Raw genomic sequence first — 18,317 nt, forward strand, 5'->3', positions numbered from 1 at the left:
AGTGTCTAGTTACGCATGCAGGTCCAGGTCCAGAAAAAATTGTTTGGGGCACCAGTTTAGAACGCGAGGCACATAGCGCCAAGTGGGTGTAGGTAAGGGAGGGGGCGTCCCTTTGTGTTGGGGGTCTCCCCCTGGAAAATATTTTAAATATAGGCCTCAGGTGCACTTTTAGGTCCACAGTTTGAGGTACAGGAGGGGAAACTTCCCGCTGGGCCCGGCCCTGCATCCGGCCTGCGCATGTTACACTCAGATATCTGAAAATCGGCCATATCACGGCTTAAGTACTGTAGTAAACAATAGAATATACGATATATATTTATGTTACGTGATGTAACATTGTGTGACTTAATGTTATACTTGTAACAAATACTATTAGTAAGTATGTCACCAGATTAGGCAAAGTTTGTGTTCTACATTAAGGCCACATAGAGCCCCACAATCTATGCTGTAAGGCTTAATGGCCATCCCCACCAAACCCCTCGTCCCGGGCTCCTTCCTAACAAGAGTTTTCATGCATTGGCGGTCACCCGTGCCTAAAGGAGGACGGCACAACGGCAACCCGGTCTGACCCCAAAATCGAGGGCTGAGGTAGAGCTGTGCGTTGAATCTGCATGGATTGATTTGCGTTCCCGTATTGACTGACTTTCGACACCTCATGTTAAGTTTAGTCCCTGTTGTCTCCAAGGAGCTAGGAAATTTGATTAATAGTATTCTCTTTTACACAACAATTACTTGTTCCTGGAATTCCTTCACACAACTTTTTTTGAGTCCGAATTTGCCGTTAGGTACCTTGCAATGGTGACTGTTGGATATACACCAATTACCGTATGTCAGTAACAATATGAAACTGATATAACAGTATGTATTAACTGTTTGCAGCAGTAGCAGTTTACTGCAATTACCTGACATAACGGCTGTATTAATTCCTGGCAGTAATAGCAGTTAACTGCAAATAATTGATGTAACTGCTAGCAGTAGTAGCAGTCAACTGCTGTAACTGAATATTGAATGTAGATCGGAGTTTAAATGTTCAATGTAGTTCTAAAATACTTTCTTATGTCCAATGTCGTTCTGTGTCCAAATGTCCAGTGCCGTTCTTATTTAGAATGTCCAGTGCCGTTCTTATTTAGAATGTCCAATGTCGTTCTGAAATCGAATGTCCAATGTCGTTCTTCTTTCGAATCTCCAATGTCGTTCTTCTTTCGAATGTCCAATGTCGTTCTAGGTTCGAATGTCAAATGTCGTTCTGGGTCCGAATGTCCAATGTTGTTCTGGATTCGAATGTCCAATGTTGTTCTTGATTCGAATGTCCAATGTTGTTCTTGTTTCAAATGTCCAATGTCGTTCTTGTTTCGAATGTCCAATGTCGTTCTGGGTTTGAATGTCCAATGTTGTTCTTGTTTCAAATGTCCAATGTCGTTCTGGGTTGCAATGTCCAATGTTGTTCTTGTTTCGAATGTCCAATGTCGTTCTGGGTTTGAATGTCCAATGTCGTTCTTTATCAATAAGATGTACAGCGGAATCGATAATGTCACGCGTGGTTGCTTCTGAGCTTCTTATACGTTTTATACATTTCTTGGGTTCAATGAGCTCCTCCTCACTGCATCCTCCTATCTTCCTCTCGCCCTCCTCTTGCCCGAGTGGGTACTTATGGTGGCGCCATCAGTTCCCTGAAACGACATAACACGTACAAAGAGTCGGTGGTTTCATCTTCAGTCCCTTTAACCGGATGTGACACGATCAGAAGGACCCGCAGACTTTCAAGAACCGGTACCAAGTATCGAATTTCCAATGTCGTTTTGGATTCGAATATCCAATGTCATTCTAGATTCGAATGCCCAATTTCGTTCTGGGTTTGAATGTTCAATGTCGTTCTGGTTTCCAATGTCCACTGTCATTCTAGGTTCGAATGTCCAATGTCGTTCTGAAATCGAATGTCCAATGTTGTTCTGGTTTTGAATGTCCAATGTTGTCTGAAATCGAATGTCCAATGTCGTTTTGGGTTCGAATGTCCAATGTCGTTCTGAAATCGAATGTCCAATGTCGAATGTTTAACTTCTCGCCAACTTCATGCTTTAAATGTCCAATGTCGTTCTCTTATTCAATGTTCAATGTCGAATGTCGAACTTCTCGCCAACTTCACACATTGGTTTATTACTGGACCGAGATGATTTTGTGCAAAATGTGAATATGGACTCTTAACCCACTTCTACATCAAGAATTTCAGTGACTGAGTCTGATAAGTAGGGATTATAGGAATGGTCTGCGTCCGTCCGTCCTTCCGTCCTTCCGTCCGTAACACTTTCGTGTCCGCTCCATATCTCCTAAACAGCTTGAAGGATTTTCATCAAACTTGGATCAAATGATCACCTCATCAAGACGATGTGCAGAACCCATGAGTCAGCCTTGTCGGTTCAAGGTCAAGGTCAGAACTCAAGGTCAAATGTTTGAGCCTGCCATTTTGTGTCCGCTCTATATCTCCTAAACCCCTTGAAGGAATTTTATAAAACTTGGGTCAAATGATCACCTCATCAAGTCGATGTGCAGAACCCATGAATCAGCCATGCCAGCTCAAGGTCAAAGTCAAAACTCAGGGTCAAAGGTTTGAACCTTCCATTTTATGTCCGCTCTATATCTCTTAAACCCCTTGAAGGAATTTTATAAAACTTGGGTCAAATGATCACCTCGTCAAGACGATGTGCAGAACCCAGAGTCAGTCATGCTGGCTCAAGGTCAAGGTCACAACTTAGGGTCAAAGGATTGAGCCTGCCATTTTGTGTCCGCTCTATATCTCCTAAACCCCTTGAAGGATTTTCATCAAACTTGGGTCAAACGATCACCTCATCAAGGCAATGTGCAGAACTTAAGAGTCAGCCATGTCGGCTCAAGGTCAAGGTCACAACTGAAGGTCAAAGGTTTGAGCCTTCCATTTCGTGTCCGCTCTATATCTCCTAAACCCCTTGAAGGAATTTTATAAAACTTGGGTCAAATGATTACCTTGTCAGAACGATGTGCAGAAATTATGAGTCAACCATGCCAGCTCAAGGTCAAGGTCACAACTAAGGGTCGAAGGTTTGAGCCTTCCATTTGGTGTCCACTCTGTATCTCCTAAACCCCTTGAAGGAATTTCATCAAACTTGGGTCAAATGATCACCTCATCAAGAACGCATGAGTCAGCCATGTCAACTCAAAGTCAAGGTCACAACTGAAGGTCAAAGGTTTCAGCTCTGTATCTCCTAAACCCCTTGAAGGATTTTCATGAAACTTGGGTCAAATGATCACCTCATCAAGACGTTGTGCAGAATTCATGAGTCAGCCATGTCAGTTCAAGGTCAAGGTCACAGCTAAAATCAAAGGTTTACCCTTTCACTATCCATAGCAGTGGCGGGGGATTTAGCTGTCTTTCAGACTGCCTTGTTAATAATTCTTTTGTCACAGAGTCTTTGAAAATGTCAATAAATCATAAATAAACACTTTCCGATGTTCACAGAAATATTAATTCAATGACTGTAGGATTTTGATAAAAAATCAGTACTTTGCTTCCCCTGAAAAGTAAATCCGTTAGTGCAACAAGGTGACGAAATATTGATTCTACGGAAGCGTGAAAGGGCCAACAGACGCTTATGCAGTTTATTACGTTACGGCCGCGAAAAATATATATTAAGGCATCGGCTAAAGGTCATCTGGAAGTAACTAACGAGGCTTCTGACTGGTTGAAAATATATATGGTATTCCGCGGAGTATATTTACAATGTAAAATTATCTCCTATTGGTGTAAAATATGTTGGATGTGTTTCAAAAATATCTTATTTTATAGATTTAAACCCTAATACATGAATACTGGCTAAAAGTATATGGAATGGCGCAATTTGTGTGAGAAATGCATGTTTTATCAGTAGAGTATTTTCATGAAAAATGAAAAACAAACACTGCAAGACTATGTGTAACCGAGTACAAAGAGAAAAAAGTGCCCAAAAGTGACGGTTCACATGTACATTTCTTGCAGTGTTTCGATAGGTCTTGGATAGTTCTTTCATCCTGAGTGGGTGGCATCAAAAGTTAAGATGTTAGGAAAGGCCTATGACTGGAAACATTACAATGTGGACCTATGGAAATTGGGATAGTTTCATATGACCTAAACTAGTCATATGTCTCACAGTAAAATGGTCTATAGCCAGGCGTCACGCGGAGGCCACCTCGTCTAAATTTATGTGCGTGGACTTCAGTTATTTCTTTTTTGCCTATGGGGAGTCAATTTTCAACGCTTTGCAACGATTTGAAAATGCATGGGCTTTAGCAATACATATAAGATTTTCATCTACCAATAACTTTGAATAAATACGAACCTAACAGGGGCCCGTAATGGAGCAAGGGTAAATGGAGATTTTTGGAACTTCGTCAAATCGTTCAAAAGTTCCTATTTGATGTTGTCTTAAAGTGTTACTATATGCCTCGGATGTTAGATGTTTCCGTATAGAACAGCTACAGACTTAGACATTTCAGAAGTACTGTCAAAATGAATTTCTTGTAATAAATGTTGATTCTACAGAGGCATGAAAGGGCCATCATACACTAATACGTTTTTGTAGCATGGAAAGGATATGACAACAATACAGGTTTTACAAGGAAGGGGACTCAATAATGATTGAAATAAACATGGGACTTTCTTCACAATCGAGCTAAAATAATTAAGTACAATTTAACATCTTAGAAAATGATGAAAAGACACACACAAGCAACTCCATTCGATGTGTAACACATCATATTCCAGGTACGGCAAAGTTGTAATTTTGGACAAAAGTTAGACTAACAGACGGACGCACTGACGGACGTACGCATATTCCGCTGCATGTATATGTCATGGCCTAACTATTGGACTGAAGGTTAACGAGGTGGGCGGTTGACAGCTGGCAATTTCCTCAAAAGATAATAGGTAAGGGTAGATTTCTCGAAATCACAGAGCACCACAAACACAGCCTCATAGCCACACATTTGCTATGTAGGCCCAAAACGAAAAGAAGCTGTAATGGTAAAATATTACAGACGTGTTTCTCCAAAAATCCAACAAGTACATTTAAATTTTATGCAAAATATATATAGAGGGGGAGGAAGGGGTAGGGGGTAGAAAGGGGTGGGGAGGGGTTGAATCGGAAAGAAGAACAATGATGAATATACAAAGGAATGCTACGTTCCTTAATCACAGTTAAACTACAACGTAAACCACAGCAGCGCAGACATTCATGTACCAAAGATAAACTAACATCCTCCCACACACAACTAAATAACATAGATAAACAGACAAGTAAGATATAACAACACAGGGCACCGCCCAACGCGCGCACATGTAACTAAGAAAAAACGACAATCGGGTACTGCCTTAGGATTTCGACAGCCAAAATTAAGGTGGGCACGAAAACTTATTAATAGTAAAGGGGCGGGGGGATGTGGGGGGTGGGGGAGATGCAAAAACAAAGGAACGCAATCGCAAGGGGAAAGGATTTGGGCGATAGTGGGTATAGTTGAAAATAGGGGCACCCCCTTGGAATGGTCAGTAGCCTATAAAAAAGGAAATTGTGGGTTTTAAACGCGTTTAGGGTATGCAAACATCCAACTTACCCAATTTTAACAAGTTAGACAACACATTGTAAATAAAATCCCCGCTGAGAAAGGTTATAACATTAGCGAAAAAAAACAGATTATTTTAAGTAAAACATAAAATTAAGGTAAATCTAAGGTATAATTACACCAATGTACTCGACAACTTATCTGAAGTCAGAGCACCAAGAGCCTAACTTTAAGGGCATGACCAAGAAAGCTGCAAGACAAATTCCACTCCCTCTGTCCGTTTTATGTAGGATTTACGAGAAAACCATCATTGAGTTTTACACTTTATTAGTTATTGCACCATCCAAGTAACACTTTATAGCGGACTGACAAATATATCATAACTTGTCATAATTATTATCTCATTTTATGTCGAATCAAGTCATCAATTTAAACTTGTCAATCCGGAAGGCGAAAAGACGACGTTTGACGGGGCTACGTTATTCATTCATTTTTTTTTGTAAATGATTAGGTCGTTTAAACTTGTAAATTTACACGTTTGTAGAAGAGACAGGAATGATGAACCACTTAAACAAATTAGGTAGCCCAGCTTTAATTGGTGTCTTGATAATGTTGACGATACTATACATTCACTTATGAAATAGAAAACGTGGAAACTCCGCCATGAAATGAAAATGTTGAAAGATCTGTTCGATTGAACTTGTTCGTGGACGGTGGTGTAAATGCATATTGCCGTATACGCCTAAACCCACAGAACTCCACATTTGCACATATTACAAGCAAAATATATGATATTAAACTACTGTAAAAACAACAAAATTTAATAATACCTAATGTAAATATATATATGTGCATTCTGATATTGCGCTTTACGTTTTTAATTCATTTGACGTTACGTTGTCAGTTTTACGTTTATATTTAACAAATCAAATAATCAAGGCCTCGACAAACCACAGAAAGGCCTTGAATGTTTTTATTCTTACATGTCCATCAAAATGTTTTGATAAGAATTATGTTGGGCCTCATTTATCTGAGTAATAAAAAATCTGTCATCATACGGCAATTTGACGTCATATTTGACGTCATAATGCTCTCTTAAAAGCCGCATAAAACACAGAGCTTGAATATCTTCTTTTCTTGTATCATAGCTCGGTGTTTTTTCTTAACAAATTTGGTGCAGATAATTCGTATACTCTTGAGTACAGGGTGCGGTAACTAAAAGTGTGCAGATATTTAATACCCGCACGCTAGTTACCGCACTGTTAGATAGGAAAGTATGCCAGAGTGTCTGGAACAGTAGACAGCAAGGTGTATTTTATTGATTTTCTGCTCTAGCATTGGTTTATTTTACCTGGGCTTTACACATTTGTAAAGCAAGGATTTTAAGTACTCACTGAACTACTGTATATGGCAATGTGGACCGCCTAAAACTTCCATATATGGATGGCTATGATACAAAACAGAAAGAACATTAAAACTCACGGGTAAACGATTTATACTCGGGGGCTACGCCCCCTCGTACAAATCGTTTACCCTTTAGTTTCAATGCTCTTTCTATTACTTATTCGGCAATCGAATCGAGTCATGTTAGAATTGTATGTACATGATCCTGATTAATGCGTTAGTTGAAATGTTGATGCGATAAATTACTTCAGACATGATTTTTATACGTGATTTTGTTGAAATATCTATCACAAACACCAGTATATCCGCAGATCTTTCTATAGGTCTACGGGGGTGTACATTTTTTGTTTAAGTTGGGTTTACTGTCATATCGACACTTAGTTGAAACACCGAGCTAGATGGCTTTCTCATATGAAGAATACTACGCCCCAAGCGAAGCTTGAACCGAAATCGACGAGGGTAAGTCATTTGAAGTCAGCAACCTTAATTACTCAGCCCGCGAAGCACTCGGTGGTTACGTTCAATCTACAATGATACACAGTGCAGTTCGGTGAAAAGCGGCGGCTTATTGCCCCAAGCTAAATAAAGGGATTGCACTAAACAAAAATAGAAAATAACATAGGCAGAAAAAAAATAAACAAACTTGAAAAAAGGGGATCTTAGGTTATGGAGCGTGCATACCACAGAAACTGCCATATAGCCAAGGGGTGTATAATTAATACCCAGAACCACGAAATCGGGTGTATTGGAATCTAAGCGGAGATGTTCAACTTCCAAGTACCCATTGTTTTGCTGCGGAAAGACCTTGTTTTGTATCACAACCTGAATAACTGCGAAACTTCAGACCCATTTAAATTGTTGGAGGCCAATGGATACAAATGTGTTCTAGCACCACCTCTCGGAATTCTTCCGGAGATCAAGAAAGGAACACAATAAGCTTTGTGAGTTATGTCTATAACATTTCTATCACACGGATTGCGCCCTCGTAATATAATTCCTTCACATCTTAACTCCAGACAATGATTTTAGGCAACGACAAGTCACAAAATGTTAAATATTATTTCTTAATTAACACTGCCACGTTAAAAGTTACGCCAAAGTAATAACTAGGTACTAACATCTGTCAAACATAACTGAAAATTCTTCTTTCGATGTAGTAGCATACTAGTTTTCCCATTCCTCTGTTTTAAAGTTTAAAAGAAACAGACATTCACCAAGTATAATTTGTTTGATACGGGCACTGCACTAATTAGACCTCATACGAACTTACAGTATAATATTATGAGTAATTGACTCTACCGCGTAAAGTATGAGTGGAGTCGTTGTGTGGAGTGGTGGAGCGGAGTCTGAAGTCATTATTGGAATGGAGTCATTAGAATAGTGTCTGTAGTGGAGTCTATTTTGGAGTCAATTTTGGAGTGGAGTCAAGTTTGGAGTGGAGTCAATTTTAGAGTGGAGTCACTATTGTGGAGTCTCAGTACTGGAGTCACATAACAGTAGTCTCTTAATGAAACGGTCTCTTTTTTCATACTTCGATCGATAAAATGGGTCATAAGACAAATGGTCTCTAAATACAAGTGCCATGCATGAAGGGATTACGTAAAAACTTGGCATAGCTGTCCGCCATAATTAGACCACAAGACCCAGGTCCCTACCTCCAAGGTTAAGGTCACACTTAATGGTCAAGGGTGAAAAAATGTATGTTTTTTTTTTGCTTCTGGGCCATAACTTCTTCGTGCATAAAGGGTTCTAAAATAACATGACACAAATCATGAGACGATCACAACACCTAAGTCCCTAGCTCCACAACGGTACCCCAACTGCACCCATCCCCCATTTTTTAAACAAAATGTTTGAAAAAACATTGACTCCAAAATTGACTCCACTCAAGAGACTACACTCCAAAATTTACTTCAGACTCTACTCCAACACTCCACTCCATGACTCCACTCCATATTTTACACTCTAAATATCAATGAATAGGATGAACATAATTTACTAAATGATATCCTATAATCGATTTCGTGATATCACAAAATAGATTTATTTTTATTTCCTAAATTCTAGTTAATGATATCTTACATTAATTTTGTATTATCCAAAATCATTTATGAATATTATGAAATAGAACAAAAGATATCATTTAATTGACTGAGGAAATAAAAACAATAACACTAATTTTAAGATAATAGCCAATAATCGAATTATACATATTGATAAATTAATGCTTTTGAAAATCGGGTTGTGTTGCCAGCATGTTATCTGAGTACTGATTTTATTCGGTTTTGTCGGTGGGTGGATTCCCAAGGTGACCTTCCTGGCATCATATCAATCACTAGCAGGAACCTGGATTGAACAACGAACCTTTCCTAAGCAAGCTGGGTGGCTACCTTCCATGAAGGAATTTTGCACTCGAGCGAGGTTTTGAACCAACTGCGGTTCGGGGCAAGTGATTAGGAACCTTACCAACTCGGCCAAAGAAGCCCCCACATGGGGGACGGGCAAAAGACATTTTAGTTAAACTTTTTACTTTAGTTATTGTTTACAGCTTATTTAAGAAACGTTCCCTTTTAATTTCTTGAAAAGATGTTCAATCCAATTGTATACTAAAGTATAGTTTTGTTAAGAAAAAGAAATGTTGATTACTTATCAGCAGTAAATTGGTCTAATTGATATATCTTAATCTTAGCAGGTGGGTTTGTCTCATATTTCAGCAAAGTTTATCAGTGTCTATAAAACATTAAACAGCATTCAGAATACGGCACGGATTGTGTTTTCGCATACCAATGTTTGGATGCATATTTCTCCATCAATACAACGCGATCATTGGATATATCATGTGGACACAATTTTTTGTGTCTTTGAAAAGTATTATATAGATAGAAGTGTGTGTAACGACGGTCTTAGTATTGCTATTCGGAGAAATTTACATTTTATTAACTATCGAAGTTGATAGGATTGACGAAGAAATGTACCCTAGCTGGTTAAGAGTCGTATAAACAATTCAGGTAAGTGGTTTATCATTGTCTCTATACTGTTTTATTTTTAACATCCCTCCCCAGTGGCCCCACCACCGAAGAAGGAGGGGTTTATTGTTTTGCTGATGTTGGTCGGCCGGTCTGTCAGTCGGTCGGTCCGTAGACCAACCGGTTTCCGGATTATAACTCTGGAACGCTTAGGCTTAGGATCATGAAAGTTGATGAGAAGGTTGGCCATGAGCAGAAAATGACCCCATTTGATTTTTAGATCAGTAGGTCAAAGGTCAAGGTCACAGTGAAGCGGAACAGTTAAACAGTTTCCGTACGATGACTTGAGAACGCCTGGACCTAAGGTCACAAAACTTTATAGGGAGGTCGATCATGACCAGCAGATGATCCCTATAGATTTTGAGGATCAAAATCCCATTAACACAGAACAGCAGAATGTTTTTGCCAAATAACCAGAGAACGCATGGTCTAAGATCTCATTTGATACGAAGGTCACTAATGACTGGCAAATGACCCAAATTTCAGTATGTCAATCGTCCAGGGCACAGTGTGGAAATAGTTTCTATTCCCTGTGCAGTTACTGAATGCATAAATGGGGTATTTCGTGTTCTATAAGCTCTTGTTATAATCAAAACTCTGGTTTGTAATATGTTATGTCATTGATTTAGGAAGAAGAAAAAAGTGACTATTTCAGTATGGGGTTTCGTTTAAGGATTACACATTGATTCCGTAAGGCTGTCGGCACTTTTGTCATTGACAATTAAAAATGTGAATACACGCTAAGGGCAAAGTAGTGGCGATTTAAAAAGTAAGTATACATATCTAAAATAACTTAGTATTGACAACAATATATGGACTGCTGCCTAACTGTAACCCTACTTACATGATTGCATAAAGCAACGCTTAATTAAAGTCAAATATTAATTGTGGTATAATTTTATAAAGCTTTCAAATTGTGGTATTTTCTGTCCCTAGTACATTCATATGGTCGAAGTTGATGGTTCACCGTCCGATAGTGCAGCTCACTAAACATCTTCCACGTTTGGAAGTTTCAAAAAGTTCCGTGTTGTTAACTATTTACCTGAAAGCTATTTATGCATTTCTTTTCACACAAATTTGACCTTTGACCTCTGATATTAGCTTTACCCTTTGCGGTTTTGGGGTTACAATTTCACTGCTGACTTTGCTAGACATACAAACATTAAAATGAATTAACTTCAGCGACTAATAATGTGAAGACATATTGAACAGGTTACAAAAAAGTAAAGGTAACAGTTTTGACATTTTCGCACGGAAATGAACTTTTACCTTAAATTATCAGGGCTAACCTTGACTTTTTGCAATAATATTTGTATTTTTTATTTTTGCTAATATATAGACATTATATAGATAAAGATGAGTGTCTTAAGATAACAAACTATTTTCTAAGAATAAAAATAAATTTCAAATATGCCAAATTTTGTGATTTTCAAATGAATTAGACCTTTGACCTTGAATATCAAGTTTGCCTTTTTTTCCATTTTGATGAATTCCTTATTGCTGTAATTTTTTGACATATTTACTGACAATCCAATTGTTACTGTAATTAAACAGTGAAAAAACTGGCAGACGTAAACTTTACCCTACCCCCTAATATTTTACAAGTGAATTTTACCTCCCCTATCACAAATATAAGCGAACGAAATATAGATAGGCACGGCTTTGACACTTAAGAAATGGGTTTTCATGGAGGATATGAAATATTGTTTCCAAAAATGTATAAACTTCTTTTGGTCTCAATTGTTGCAATAAAAGTTCGTGAGCTCTCTGACCATATCTTTTACAATGATACCCTATGTGTATATTTTCATTGAACGGGCTCTAATTGGTGGTTGAGATAAAAATGTCATTAAAATATAAACGGTCTGATCGATATGAATATATTTAAGCATAGTTGCATTGTGGGAAGAAAACACGAATGTAGAAACTAATAATTGTCTTAGGGAATGATTTGTGATAAACAAAAAAAAAAAAAGAAAAACAAAAGAAGAAAAAAACGAAAAGGAAAACAACTACAAAAAACAAAACATGGGGGCCTACAGATATATGAAGGAGATATACAATTCACAGTCATTGAATCCATTGTTAATAAACACACACTAATGATAACCGTGTGGTATTCTGTCGCCATACAGATTAAATTTTATAAAACTACACCTGCAGGTAGTTTTAATGTTACATTATTTTTTATGTATCCACTTTACCTTCAAATACTACACATTCTAATACACATTGTGTGGGCACAAACTGGATTAAAAATACAACTCTAAACACATTTAAAACCCAAGTCTGAATAAAGTAATAGTGTATTTGTTAAATTATTGCAAACATGTGTATTGTTTTCATTGATAAAGCATTAATGCACTGATTAATGTGATATTTTATGCATGCTGCGCCATTGTATACACAGTTGTACGGTATTAGTACGGCATACAGTTGTTTAGCTTTATGTTGCAAGGGTTGTCGCCCTTTTGCTTCTCTCCTCCATTTGTAATCTTAAAGAGTTGATTTACGTTTCTCTGCCAATAAACGTTGATTTGCATCGTTACCGTTGTTCCTTGTTAACTGGCGTGGTGGCAGCGCTTAAACAAACCCACGTTCTTCCCCTACACACCGAGGACGAGCGAGTTCATGGACATTTGAACAATAAACCAGTGCACAAAACAACTTGCTACAACAAAGGCAGTGACGAGGCAGTTTTTCTTTGACTGTTCAACGCAGATTGACTGCTATGGCTGGTGTAAGGGCGCCGAAACTCATTTTCCTTCTGCACATTATGCTTGATTTTGATCTTATATGGTAAATCTCATTATTTCATTTAGTACATTTGTTTGTATGTGTGGAGATTATTGGTTGATTTCAAATTTTCATTGTGAAATCTTGGTAGGATCACAGCATTTTTTTTTTTTTTGGAAAATGTGTTTTTCTGTTATTATGTTGGAGATCTGGGTTGTAGAGAACAGGGTGGGGGTCCATTATTCATAAGGGGTCAAAGTCACACGCCGATTGCCTGTGGGTAGGATAGTAGATTGTTTCTTAACAGGGATCACAGCTAGGTCAGTGTGTATTTCAACATGTAACTCAATAAACCTCTAGGGTCTAGGCTACCTATCTGGCAAAGCTAATGCCGATTCTTTGTATAAAAGGGTTCTGACTGATTGGAGATTTTTGAGGTGGAGAAGTCGCAAATATGTCAGAGGAACAGGGTTCTCGGGAACGCTTAATTCTGCGTATTTGTACGCATATTTTTTGGAAAAGGACGCCAATATATTCCAAGCGCGATTCCATGGGACGCGTAAAAAATTTGCCGAGTGCGTAGCTTCCCCGATACACTAACTTGTCAAATTTTCTCGCCTGTCGATCAAAGGTGGAGTTTGCAGTGGCTGCTTTGCGCTCTCAACCAATCAGCGATCGCTGTTTTCCAATAACTGCCAGTCGATTAAGGTAGTATTGCTTACGCAATAAAACTAATCAACACGCGACAAACATGCTTTTGATTATGTGCTAAGTGTGTAAACCAATTTATTTTCATAACACGCGGCTGACTTAGGCTTCTTTGTATTTGCCGCAAATTTAGATAATTAGATTAAATGAGGATTAAATTATGACTTAAAATATCGGTGTTTGCAGGACATTAACTGGACTGAATTGTGATGTTATTCGCAGCTATCCTTGAATTAATGTGACAATAATTGTTTCGCTTTGTTTCCACAATGGATGCGAGACAACATATATTTCAAATGCCGACATCGTTCGGTCATTTAAAGTATTATTGTGGAATAAGAACGATTCAAATAAATGCAAAATTTGGATATTCAATTTCTGGTGTAATTATGTCACAGTTAACATTGGAAAAACTCGGCATTAAACGCAAATGTGTAGAATCGTGTTCAAATATTGAAAATGAAAGTGAAACTGTATGTGACTCAAACCAAAAGAAATCAAAAAGGATTAGGACTGTATGGAATGATTCATGGTTCAGGTCATTTCCGTGGATTGAAAAAGTGAATGAAAATGACAATGTTAAAGCTATGTGTTCTTGGTGTAAACTGTCAAAAAGGACAAATTCAATGGCAACAAACGGTTCACCTAATTTGCAAAGTTCAACATTCAGTAGGCATGAAAATACCAAAGATCATCTTCTCGCTGCTGAGGCTCACCAGGCAAAGAAAAAGAACACCACGGTAAAGCAGGTTGTTGAGACAATTGCCATACGTGAAAATGAACTTGAGTGTGATGCTTCCAAAGAAGCCCAGGTGAATACAATGTACTACATAGCCAAAGAAGGCCAGCCACTGAACCAGTACAACAAAGTTCTGAAGCTTCAGGTATGTTACTTTAACTGTTTTCTTTTCTCGTTGTTAGACCATCACGATATTAAAACAAATAGTAACGTGTTTGACTGAATGGCAATCAGTGCAGATCTTGATCAGACTGCAATGTTTTTACGACATACACATTATCAAATGAATTGCGATTTTGTTACCTTGAAGATGTGACAGTCAAAATAAAATGTGTTGTTCATGAGACGCTTTATACTGAAATGTAATTTGTCTACTTTTGGCAAAAATTATTTAGTTGTTTCTTGCTATCTTGCAATAGGACCTCTAAGACCGATGTGATAAGGCCTAAAAAAAGGTTTGTTTCTGGTAACATGCTGTATTTTATAGCTGTCAAACAATTTATTAACATTGGCCATAACTGTATTTTAAAATGCCATCCTTTATTTTCAGGTAAAAAACAAGTGTCGTGATCTTCAAGACCCAACCAAACTGTACACTGGTGAAGATTCAAAGACAGAATTGTTAGATGCAATCAATGCCACACTGGAAGAGAAGATTGATCAAAATATTGCGCAGTCAGAATTCATTGGTTTGATTATTGATGAAAGCACAGACATTACAGTGTTTAAGAAGTTAAATGTCTATGTTAAATGTGTAGATAGTGCTAACAAATCAGTGATCTTCTTCCTTGATTGTATAAATGTGCCAGATGGCAAGGCCGATACCATTGTTTGTGAAATAGTAAAGTTGTTTGAGAAAAAGAAAATTCCCATGTCCAAACTGATAACTTTAGCCAGTGACGGTGCTTCAGTTATGACAGGTCGTAAAAATGGTGTAGGTGTCAAACTGAAAGAGTATTCTCCACAATTGATACAGATTCACTGTGTTGCGCACAAATTAGCCCTTGCAGCTGGTCAGGCCTGTAGAGATATTCCTTTACTTAATGACTACCAACATACACTTAAACTGATTTACAGATATTTCAGCAACTCCGCAGTAAGGTACAATGAACTACGCGCCATGTCTGACATTATGGAAGATGAAAACATTGAGTTTCTGACACTTAAAGAACCAGCCAGTTTTCGTTGGTTGTCACTTGAGGGGGCAGTTCGCGCCATATTAGATTGTTACCCTGCCTTGTACAATACTCTTGAACATGATGCTGCAAAAGGGAATCCTGACGCAAAAGGCCTGTTAACAAAATTGAAAAATGTGACCTTTGTCCTTGTGTCTGGCTTTCTAAAAGATGTTCTTTATGTGGTATGCAAGCTGTCCAGAGTTTTTCAGAGAGACTTAATTGATGTGGAGACAGTCACCTTGATGATTGAGTCAACAATAATGAAACTTAAACAGTTAAAGAATGTGAATGGTTCTGAGTTAGAGAAGGTATACAGCAGTATTCAGGATGATGTGTATCGTGGTGCCAAATTGACCGACAGAGAGCAGCTGAGGATGCAATTTCAGAACTCCTCTTCTCAGTACTTGGAACAGTTAATCGAAAACATAGAAACCAGGTTTGATAAACAATCAATGAAAAGTCTGCAGCTTCTGAATGTTGTGTTTCGCCCAGCTGGCATACCAAAGAATGTTACTGACCTAGAAAGTCATGGTGAGTCAGAATTAAGGGAACTTTGTGAACTGTATGGTGGTGAATCTGGTGTTATTGATTCTGACAGAGCAGTAGCTGACTACTTCCAGTTGAAAATTATTTTGAAATCGCTGAACATGTCCCTGTCTGATGCTTGTACCCACCTTCTAGGAAACTACAGAGATGTATTTCCAGACTTTGTCCGACTTGCCACTGTGTTACTGGTTTCTCCAATTACTTCTGTTGCCTGTGAACGGGGTTTCAGTGTTCACAACAAAGTAAAAACCAAGGGACGTGCCAGGCTGAAGCATGACACTGTTACTAAATTAATGAGAGTTATTGAAGAGGGTCCAGCGATCGAGGTGTTTGACCCTAAGCCCGCTGTAGTCAAGTTTTGTGAAATGAAAAATAGGAGAAAATAAGTTTGAAATGGAATTGTCAGTGCAAAGTGTATATATGTCTAAAATGTGAAAATCAACAAGAACTGGGCCTTTAAAAACATGTTGCGATCATGTAGTTATGTCATTTTACCATAAATGCTGTTACTTAAATGAAATCGTCATGTTATTGATTGTGATAATGAGTGTTTTCTTTCACTTGCATAAGATACTTTGTTTAGAACTGTTCTTTTACATTTACCATGAAAACAGTCATATAAATGGAATTGTCATGTCATTGATTATGATAAAAGTGTTTTTTTTTTTCACTTGCATAAGATACTTTGTTTAGAACTGTTCGTTTACATTTACCATGAAAGCGGTCATATAAATGGAATAATGTCATGTCATTGATTATGATAAAAAGTGTTTTTTTTTTCACTTGCATAAGATACTTTGTTTAGAACTGTTCTTTTACATTTACCATGAAAACAGTCATATAAATGGAATAATGTCATGTCATTGATTATGATAATGTTTTCTTTCACTTGCATAAGATATATAAATGGCATTGTCATGTCATTGATTATGATAATAAGTGTTTTCTTTCACTTGCATAAGATACTTTGTTTAGAACTGTTCTTTTACATTTACCATGAAAACAGTCATATAAATGGAACTGTCATGTCACTGATTATGATAATAAGTGTTTTCTTTCACTTGAATAAAATACTTTGTTTTGAACTGTTCTTTTACTTTTACTTTAAATACAGTCACATAAATGAGCATACTCAGCATAGTGATGGGCAAGGAATCTGGCTTTAATCTACCATATCTATTTAATACCATGCCCAATAGTAAGTTTTATAAACTACAGCCTTGACAAACGGTAGGGTTTTATAAGGCTATGCCTTTATCTAGCGACAGGCAAAAATATGGGACTCCATTTTTTCATACTTGGACTCCAACTTTTTCCAGGAAGGGAGTCCTCGAATCCTACTTTGAAAATCCTACCAAGAACCCTGGAGGAAGAAGATCTTATCATTTCGAAACAGCTGCCGTACATGAATTAACTGTAGATAAAAATGTAATTGGAGTGTTTGTTTGTACATAGATCTACAAATTTGTTATTAAAAGAAATGCCAAAGAATTGTACTTACAACTGACATCAATTTCTTTCAGTTTTTTTTTAAACTGGTACAGTGGTTGTAGATGGCCAGGACCATTTGAAGGCTTTAAGTATTTACTTTTTATTAAATGTAGGCAACATGATCCAGTTATCATTTTTGTACTACATTATCAGTAGTTTGGATGAATTAGCTTTTATTAAACAATGATAACCGATAAACATTTTTTTCTACTGTAATGTATAAGAAACTTATATTTTACCATTTAAATGGACTCTATATTGGATGACGGTGTGAAGAAATCTTAATTATGTTTTTTTGTCCAGATGATTGCCTCCATCGTTCTTTCTTATTTTAATATGTGTATATACAAATTGCCAAACAGATCAATGACATTGCTTTGCAGGCTATAAAACTGACTGTAAGAAAACTGATATGTTAATACCTTCATGAGTTATTCTTCCGTTACTATGTTTTATTACAACATTTTTTATTTCAAGTTGGATAATTTTGAAAATATATTTCCATTTGAGTTTAGAAATAAAGAAATTGAACGTTTTTGTACATCAGTCTATTGTTTTATCAGTACTGTACTGTATGGGCAATATACATACACTACAGTCCATCACTGATCTCAACATAGCCTTTAGAATAATTTATTTTAATTAAACAGGTAAAGACAAGTGTATGACAAAGCAAAAGCAATATCAATACGCTCTCCTCATCTGACAAAAATGCATAGACATTTTTTTCTTTTGTTTTCGATCGCAACCTTACTAGAACGTCACCGGGCATTCAGTTATAAGTGATTTATTTCAATTGACAAAACATGAATTTTCACTTTAACAAATTTTGACCCTAACGCTTGAACTATAGACCGGTCAAAATCTACGGCCAAGTGTATCTTATTTATCAACTCGAAATTTCGAATTTACGGCTTAATGCGC

General features: G+C 37.3%; 1 protein-coding gene across 1 annotated transcript; it reads left to right on the top strand.

The window, feature by feature from the left end:
- Positions 1-12,486: 12,486 nt before the first annotated feature.
- On the top strand, positions 12,487-16,963 carry LOC123545254 (zinc finger protein 862-like). Its single transcript, XM_045331601.2, has 2 exons — positions 12,487-14,323; positions 14,729-16,963. The coding sequence occupies exons 1-2, from the start codon at positions 13,709-13,711 to the stop codon at positions 16,286-16,288; spliced, it is 2,175 nt and encodes a 724-aa protein (XP_045187536.2). The 5' UTR covers positions 12,487-13,708; the 3' UTR covers positions 16,289-16,963.
- Positions 16,964-18,317: the final 1,354 nt, after the last annotated feature.

Source organism: Mercenaria mercenaria, chromosome 1, assembly GCF_021730395.1.
Source record: "Mercenaria mercenaria strain notata chromosome 1, MADL_Memer_1, whole genome shotgun sequence".
NCBI lineage: Eukaryota > Metazoa > Mollusca > Bivalvia > Venerida > Veneridae > Mercenaria > Mercenaria mercenaria.

Coding starts and splice junctions, on each gene's coding strand:
- LOC123545254 (XM_045331601.2), top strand. CDS start 13,709: ATGGATGCGAGACAACATATATTTCAAATGCCGACATCGTTCGGTCAT. Junction 14,324..14,728: donor ACAAAGTTCTGAAGCTTCAG/GTATGTTACTTT, acceptor CTTTATTTTCAG/GTAAAAAACAAGTGTCGTGA.